The sequence below is a fragment of the Aegilops tauschii genome, chromosome 1 (genome assembly GCF_002575655.3).
Source record: "Aegilops tauschii subsp. strangulata cultivar AL8/78 chromosome 1, Aet v6.0, whole genome shotgun sequence".
NCBI classification, from domain to species: domain Eukaryota; kingdom Viridiplantae; phylum Streptophyta; class Magnoliopsida; order Poales; family Poaceae; genus Aegilops; species Aegilops tauschii.
The window spans coordinates 423379876-423388596 of record NC_053035.3 but is presented as its reverse complement, the minus strand read 5'-3'; the positions used below and the strand labels follow the sequence as shown (position 1 = coordinate 423388596).

The following is an 8721-nucleotide window of genomic DNA, read 5'->3' as shown; positions in this document are numbered from 1 at the left end:
GAGCGTGTAAGGGCAGATATGGTCATCGTGGCTTCGTAATAAAGCTTTGCTTTACGTCGAAAAGAAAAAAGATTGGGAAGTTGCTTCGGCTGACGTCTCAGTTTGGAGTTGTAAATTAAAAATACACATTTACGGGCTGTATGCGCATGCATGGAACAAAAAACATACATATGGTAAGTTCAAAAAAAAAACATACATATGGTATTGAGATGCCGATTATCAATGTGTGTGGTGGTGATCCATACAAACAACTCCTGCCTACTTATCTCACATCTCATCCATACTCGTTCGTCAAATACATGTACAATGTTTGTATTTCTAATTTCACAAATTAGATGTGATTATGCATGCTAATCGATCAACCCTTGTAGCTCTAGGGTTGGCGTCCTTGAACCACCGATGTTTGAGGGCTTGCTCGGCTGTGAGCCTCTTCTCCGGGTTGCATCGTAGTAGACCGCTCAAGACCTCGAAGCCGGCCTCCGATAAGGTTGGCGGGCCTTTTGTCCTAGCCTGAGTGGGACAGGGGAACTTGCTGCGCAAGAAGCTTCCTAGTTGGCATCCGCCCGGTAGCCTCCGCCAATCGTAGCCAGACCACTCTTTGATGTCTACAGTGCCGAGAAGGTCCAAGATTTCGCTGAGGTGCTCCATGTCTGTCCTCCCATGGAAAGGGTGCTGGCCGGCGAGGAGCTCGGTCATCATGACGCCGAGAGCCCATGAGTCGACACGCTTGTCGTAATCCGTGGATCCGAGGAGGATTTCTAGTGCGCGGTATCCCAGTGTCCCAATAGGGTTAGAGTAGGCGGCCCATCCACCATGCTACACGACAGCCCCAGATCACAGATCTCGAGGTTCCCGTGTCTGTCAACATTCAACAAGCACGTTCTTCGGCTTGAGGTCCCGGTGCATGAGGCCGAGACGATTCATCCTCTTCTCGTCGGCGAGAAGCTGCCTCATGAGAAGGGTTGCATCGTAGAAGACCGCTCAAGACCTCGAAACCAGCCTCCGACTGTGTTTTTTTAACCTTTTTTTGCGGGAAGTATTTTTATTTACTTTAAAAACAAATAAAGAATCTGAATACCAACATGGTGTTGGAAGAGAGGATTACAGGACAACACACTAATTGTCGTCATCGTACTCTGTATGATTATCATTTTTTACATCAAGTCACACAACTATCACTTACAAACTAATATCAAGATATCCACGACCGGCGTAATGTAATCGTATATAGATTCAAGAAACAAATATAATCGTATATAGGCCTCACTCACTTTCGGTGTAGAAAGGCGTATTCTTATCTGAGGATAACACATCAAATTGTGAATAGATAGGCATGGTTCCAAATATTGTATTACACATCTACAACAAATTTACAAAAATTTGATCTGTCATACACGGCAAGCATAGCAGTACCCTTTTTTTAACAACAAACATTAAATTAGTAGAACCCCAAATTAAGAGCAAGAAACCAAATTGCAATCAGGCGTTAAAATATGTGTGTGGTGGTGATCCACACGAACAACTCCTGCTTACTTATCTCACACCTCATCCATACTCATTCGTTAATTCATGTACAATGTTTGCATTTCTAATTTCACAAATTAGATGTGCTAAAGCATGATAATCGGTCATCTCCTTATAGCCCTAGGCTTTGTGTCCTTGAACCATCGATGCTTGAGAGCTTGTTCCGCCGTTAGCCTCTTCTCCGGGTTGCATCGTAGAAGAGCGCTCAAGACCTCGAACCCAGCCTCCGACAGTGTTGGGGGGCCTTTGATCCTGGCCTTGGTGGGACATGGGAACTTGTTGCGCAAAAAGCTTCCTAGTTGGCATCCACTGGGTAGCCGCCGCCCATCGTAGCCCGACCACTCCTTGATGTCTGCCGTGCCAAGAAGGGCCAAGATTTCGCTGAGGTGATCCATGTCCGACCTCCCATGGAAAGGGTGCCGGCCGGCGAGGAGCTCGGCCATCATGACGCCGAGAGCCCATGAGTCGACACGCTCGTCGTAATCTGTGGATCCGAGGAGGATTTCTGGCACGCGATATCCCCGTGTCCCAATAGGGTTAGAGTAGGGCGGCCGTCGGCCATGCTGCACGATAGCCCGAGGTCGCAGATCTTGAGGCTCTCGTGGCTGTCAACAAGCACGTTCTCCGGCTTGAGGTCCCGGTGCATGAGGCCGAGACGATTCATCCTCCTCTCGCCGGCGAGAAGTTGCCTCATGAGAAGACGAACCTCCAGCTCGGTGTGCCTCCTCCCAAAGCGGACATGCTTCATGACGTGCCTGAGAGTCGGCCCCACAAACTCCATGGCGAGGAAAGCCCCGCTGTCAAGTTGGCCGGAGGCGCGCGGCTGCACGATGGATGGGTGGCCGCTGCACGCCTCGAGAGCACTGACCTCGCTGGCGAAGTCGGAGAGGTAGCGTTCGGCGTCGCCGGCGCCGTCGCTCGCACGGAGGCACTTCACCGCCACGATCTCACCCGTGCGGCGGTCCCTCGCCCGGTAGACGACGCCGAATGTTCCTGCGCCGAGCACCTCAAGCCGCTGGAATCGGCCGCTGCTTGCGGGGGAGCTTGAGTCGCCGTTAGTGGCTGCTGTTCTCTGATTCTTGCGCGTCGCCGGTGTGCCCATCACCGCGTCATCTAGGGCGGCAACGCCCACGCGTTGCGGTGTCGAGGTCGACCACCCCATATTTCTCCGACAAAAATCGCAGAGATCTCACCGTGAGGGTACACGATCGACCCACCGGACAATCGGCTTTGCTTGATCGACTGCTCGACGGCTAAAACACGGTCGGAGCGAGGATTGGTTTTGCTTTGTTTCTCACAGCCGTATGGGTATGGCTATGTGCTGTATATATAGACGGCCAGCACGCTAACGCTACACGACTTGTGAAGGGACACCAATCAGGTTCGGACACGGACTACACAGTTTCTACGCGTCATATTGCTCTCATGGATATAGGAAACCGTAGGGGGCTACACATACGCGCGTGCGTGCACGTCGTGTTAGGCAACCCCAAATGATCCGGCTTCGTCCGTTTGAACCCAAACACACAGACGAGCCGGCCCAACGCGCAACCTCATTCTCAAATTCCGTCTGTTTTTCGTCCGACTTGACCCATTCCTGACGCATAGTTGAGCGAGCTTTAAGGCCGCACGGACAACGAACGGACGGGCACGCTGCGTCTCGGCATCCGCCTCGGGCCAGCGTGTTGGTCGTGCAACTACCTCCCACCGACCCTAGTCAAAACGCACGGGTGGTTAGGCCCGCATGTCAGCCACCCAGACGGCCCCTGGACATGTCCTTTTTTATGGCGAAGCCGTGGACTTCCACTTTCACTTCCCCGTCCCCATCTGCTTCCCCACCATTGTCCCCTCCATCGGAGACAACAAACCCTAGTCGTCGTCCACCTCGCTCCCCGCCGGCCATGGGGTTCTGGAAGTGGCACCCCTGCAAGAAGGGCAAGCACGACCACGAGGCGGGGTCGTCGTCCACCGTCGTCCGGAAGCGCGGCCAGCCACTCCACCTCGCCGGCCTCCTTCTCCATCCCCCTCCCCCCCCCCCCCCCCCCCCCCGGGCGGCCGCACTACACTTCTGGTACTACGTCAAGGTCAAAGTGTGCCGCCGGTACTGGGAGACCGGCACACCACTGCCGTGGTCAGATGCACACCTACCCAATGGGTGGCATCTGAGCCCGGATCGGGTGTCCATTCCCCCCGTCCCGGCGACCGGCCGTGCCCGCCTCCAGGAGACCGCCCGCCGTCGCGCCAGGATCCTGCGCGAGCTCCTCTCCGACCGCAGGTATGCCGTGGACTCGTCCCTCTAGGACACTTGGTTCCAGGACGAGCACGACATGCGCCGGCAAACCTTTTTTGCCGGCCGTGGTCGTAGCCCGCCCCGTGTGTCCCAGAGCGCGGCCCGTGCCCCTTGTGTGTCCCAGAATGAGGCCCGTGCCCCTTGTGTGCGTGCTCCGAGCCCGCCTAGAGTGTGCGGCCGCACGCGGGTGCGCGGCCCGACGCCGACGCCGTCTCCCTCCCCGTCGCCGCCACCCCCGCAGCCTCCCGCCATGACGGCCAAGGAGGAGGAGCGGCTGCTGCATGCCGTCATGGAGGACTCCGAGCGGGAGTACATGCGCCAATAGGAGGAGGAGTGGGAGGGCCTCAAGGAGATGCTCGAGCTGTCGGCCTCCAGCGACGTGTACGTGCCGGAGCTGGACGTCAAGCAGGAGGTCAAGGAGGAGCATGCATGGGCACCGTGGTCACCACCAGCTGCACCGCCGCCCTCGCCGCCCCCTCTGCCTGCACAACACGCGCCTGGCCCATTCTGGGGCCCACCACCCCACCTTTGGATGCCCCCATCGTATATCGACCTGACGAACGACGATGAGGATGGTGGCGCCTGAAGACAGCGGCTGCGACGGCATAGGCGGTGCGCGGGGCGGTCGCATTATATTTTTGAAGTTTTTTTAAATTTCATCTTAAGTACTGTGCATGGGCCATGTGGACGCCGGACTGTTTAGTTATTTTATGTTTTAAGCTATTCTACACCGCCTTTTTTTGTTTTTCCATGCCTTTTTGTGAGTTTTTTTATGTGCCGCATGGACCAGTCCGGGCCGCGGCCGCGCGTTGGGTGCCTCGACACGAGGCCGGACCAAAGCGGTCATGGGTGTCCGTTTTCCCACGCTAAATGGATCAAATTCGGACCAAACAGACATCTATTTGAGGTCGCGAGTTGAAGTTGGCCTTACTGAGTCGGTCGGCCTAATCACGCAATGTCCATGTTCGTCATTGGTGCACCGTTACCACCAGCACGGCAATCACCGTTACCACCATATATCAAATTCGCACGTGAGATATTTAAGCATCGTCTTAGAGAGGCTAAGAGAGCAGCACGTGCTTTAGCTAAACACATGGTGAGGGTCATGGGATGGAGTCATGGAGACCCTCTAGCTTCTTAATTCCTGTAATTGTTATGCCAAGTTAATATATGATGGTATTTCCTAAAAAAAAGGGTGAATATCATAAAACAATCACTCCATGTCTATGGTTTTAACTCGCAACCACTTTACTCTACCACTACAAAATTGTATCTATTCCAGCATAATTTTTGGCAGCTAACACTAGTGAGCCGTTTGGAGTGAATTAAACATGTTTCCGACAGAAAGGGCTCGTACTAAGTGTTGATGTGGCATAAAACGGTAAAATGCCGTTTGTTTGACCGTTAAGTTGGACGTGGGCTCACCCTACATTAACACTACTCTCTCTCACACACATGCCTATTCCTTCAAGGCATTTGATCGAACAACTTATGTGCGACCGCGAGGTCTACCCCTGGCTTATGCGGCCGACCGACCTCCTGAATGCCTTCTCATCATCACTAGATGATGTACATGAGCTAGCTACGATCTAAGATAGATGATCTGCAAAAGCAATTTGATAGTTCCTCACCGTGCGCAATGTATGCATGTGACGAAGGAGTGGATGTAGGCAAAATTTGTTCTCCATGGGCCACGGTTTTGGGCACTTCTTTGTCTAAATGGTTCTTCTCATCTTCCTTCTCCTAGTGGCACGATAACGCGGTTCGAAACGCAACGATTCATTGAAACCGGTGATGGTGGCTGGCGACCCTGTTTCTCTTTGTTGGTTTCTCCTTTACGTGAACTTTTTGCCCTGTAAGTGCTCCTCCGCGTGCGGTTGTGCTTTGCTTGTGGACGGGGACGAGGAGGAGGGCTGGGCCACCGTCGTCGGAGATGACAGGGAAGACGGAAAAATGAAGAAAAAATTCATCAAAATCTTGCCGAAGTTGCGGAGGGGGCGCTATGGGTGGTGGAGTGGGACTGGGCTGGTAGGCGGCTGCGCCAATGGCCATGGGAGCTCTATAGCTTCCCCATTCTTAAATGAGACTTGCCCATCCTAGAGCAAATATGGCTTAGTGTAGATTTTTTTTTTTTGGGGGGGGGGGGGGGGGGGTTGTGTATTCTTAGTAACAGTCTATCTTCTTTATAAAGGATCCAATAATGTCAGGAGCTTACCGCTTCTACACGACCCGACTATTTAAGCCGGTCGACTAGCTTGTCACGCGGTCAGGTGGGACTAATACGGGTGTGAAAATCTTAACTATGAACAATTTTCGGTGTGTTTTGACAGCCCAGCTGACCCAAGATGGACGGGATAATCGTCGTGCATGGCGTTGCATGTAATAGGTGTTTCGAAAATAGGGTATGTGATTGCAAATGGTTAATTTTTTGGCCCGCCTAATCACTATGCGTGGGCGCGCCCGAACGCGTCCGCAGACATTTCAGGCGCCAGATTTGCAACCTTGCGGCTGTAGATGCTGTAAGAGGAATTTTTGTCAGTACATGCTGGTTGTCTAGTCTTGTGCACTTTTTGGCGAGAGCGGGCTATGGGGCGCCTTCGGTGTCCACGTCGACGTGAGCCGGCCGCCTCCCTCCCTCCACGTACAGCTCTATCACCTCGTTCACGTGGCCACGGCCGCGTCCACCGGCGACGCCCTCACGGCCGCTATAAAATGCGCGCCTGCTCGCTCCCAATTGACACAGCAACACAACGTCAACCAAGTGTCATCACCATCGATCTAGCCAGCAGCACCTCTCTAGTTCTCTTCCTGCGCTAGCTTCTCTCTGCCTTGAGTAATGGCGACCATGATGGCTTTGAGCTCCTTCGCCGTCGTTGCCCGGTCCGCCGCCCGTTCTCCAGTGGTGGCCCCGCGCCGTCGCGCCCTCGTCGTCAGGGCCCAGACCGAGGTGAGCTTTCACGTCTCGTGCTCAACTGTTTCGGATGCGCTGGCTGGCTAGTGTTACTTCAAGACTCAATCTCAATGTAAAATTGTTTGTGTATGCGCAGCCTGACATGGACTCAGCCAAGGAGACGACGAGCGCGTCGACGTCCTCGTCCCTGGGCACGAGCCCGACCCCGACCCCGATCCCGGCGGCACCCAAGCCCATGACCAAGAAGGCCAACCCCTCGGTGTGGGACGCGCTCGCGTTCAGCGGCCCGGCGCCGGAGCGCATCAACGGCCGGCTGGCCATGGTGGGATTCGTGGCGGCGCTCACCGTCGAGGCGGCGCGCGGTGGCGGGCTTCTCGACCAGGCCGGCAGCGGCGTGGGGTTGGGCTGGTTCCTGGTGACCGCGGGGGTGTTCTCCGTGGCATCGTTGGTGCCGCTGCTTCAGGGCCAGAGCGTGGAGAGCAAGTCCAGCGGCTTCTGGAGCGCGGACGCCGAGCTCTGGAACGGCCGCTTCGCTATGCTCGGCCTCGTCGCGCTCGCCGCCACCGAGTTCATTACCGGCGCGCCCTTCGTCAACATCTAAGACGCGCTGTGGATTCTTTTCTGCTGACAGATCGTAATAGAACTAACTGTTGTAGCCACATTGCAATTTTGTATTACTATCGATGATTGAATTCTGTAAATCTCATGTTAAGGTTGTTTTCATGGCTTCTTATCCTTTGTTAGTATGAGTCCACGAATGTGGCGTCATCGCAACATCTTTTTTTTCTTGAAAAATTTCACCAACGTCCTCTTGCGGTTATATATTTGATGACCACTAACATTGTTTTTAAAATAGTTCAAATGCAAACGCTCATACATAAGCATATACACTCACTCCCGGTATAAATGCACATATGCACCCTATCTCTATGAGCACTTTTGAGAGACTGAGTCGGCACATCATCATGAGATTGAGAAAGCCGCCACAGACGCCTTCGTAGTCGATGAGAACGTCTTCTCCCACTAAAAGCACATCACTTTGACTAGTACGTGCTACATGTTTATCTGCTAATCCGTCACATACTCATATGTCTACTTTGACTATGCTGCTTAATTAAAAACTTATTCACTTTAGCTATACGTAAGTCGCGTGAAAATTAAATTTGGGCCAGCCAACTTTTAGGTTGTTGATTTCTACTTTAAGATTCGTGCACTTTTTTTTTCTACATTAGTCTCCGTGTCATTTTTGGCTTTTTTCACCGAACGCATATTTGGGTCAGTCAGTTCTTAACGGTACGAAGCCTATTCCAGTGTGACATAACCTTGTTCTTTCTCCTCTAATTTATCTGTTTTTTGTTTCTGTGCATTTTTGTTTTTTCTTTCCTTTAGTAGTTTCTTTTGCGGGTATTTTTGGGATGTTGGATGAGTGTAATTATATACATACAAATACTATACAATTGCACCAAAATTTCATGATTATATGATTATTTTTGGCATATTACAAAAAAAATGCAATTTCAGTGCAAAGTTGTGTGCACGTTTTAAATTTTCTTTCTTCTTAAGGAATTACCAATGCACTAGTTCATTCTTTTTATAGAAAAAAATTATTTTGATATAGTTTTAGTCTTTATTTCATTTTCATTCTACTTTAAGGGTAATACCAATGCCACCAATTCATCCGTTATTAGATTATTTTTCCGCGATAATTTCACTTTTATATACTTATTCTTGCATATTCTTAAAAAGTGCATTTTTGTCATTGTTGGTTTTAGATTCTTTTTACCATTTTATTTCTTCTTAAATGGTAAGACCAATGCCATTAACTCGCTCTTCCTTAGGAAATCTAATTTGAGTTTTTTATATTTTACTTTCATTTTCTTTCTTCTTAAAGTGTCATACAGATTTTAGTATGTTACTAATTCATTAATTGTTAATAAACATATTTTTTTGTGAAAATTCCACTGTTATATGCTTATTCTTGCATATTACTAAAAAA

At 51.2% G+C, this 8721-nt stretch overlaps 2 protein-coding genes across 2 annotated transcripts; one reads left to right on the top strand and one right to left on the bottom strand.

Annotated features, from left to right (window-relative positions):
- Positions 1-324: 324 nt before the first annotated feature.
- Positions 325-2626, bottom strand: LOC109768498 (putative cyclin-dependent kinase F-2). Its single transcript, XM_020327218.2, is given in 4 exon segments — positions 325-816; positions 1272-1298; positions 1737-2141; positions 2144-2626. Coding segments are annotated over 4 exon segments (1407 nt in total).
- A 3925-nt stretch (positions 2627-6551) lies between these two features.
- LOC109768496 (high molecular mass early light-inducible protein HV58, chloroplastic) lies at positions 6552-7456 on the top strand. The gene is made up of 2 exons (XM_020327216.4): positions 6552-6761; positions 6862-7456. Exons 1-2 carry the CDS (start codon positions 6651-6653, stop codon positions 7324-7326), a joined length of 576 nt encoding a protein of 191 aa, XP_020182805.1. The 5' UTR covers positions 6552-6650; the 3' UTR covers positions 7327-7456.
- Positions 7457-8721: the final 1265 nt, after the last annotated feature.

Coding starts and splice junctions, on each gene's coding strand:
- LOC109768496 (XM_020327216.4), top strand. CDS start 6,651: ATGGCGACCATGATGGCTTTGAGCTCCTTCGCCGTCGTTGCCCGGTCC. Junction 6,762..6,861: donor TCGTCAGGGCCCAGACCGAG/GTGAGCTTTCAC, acceptor GTGTATGCGCAG/CCTGACATGGACTCAGCCAA.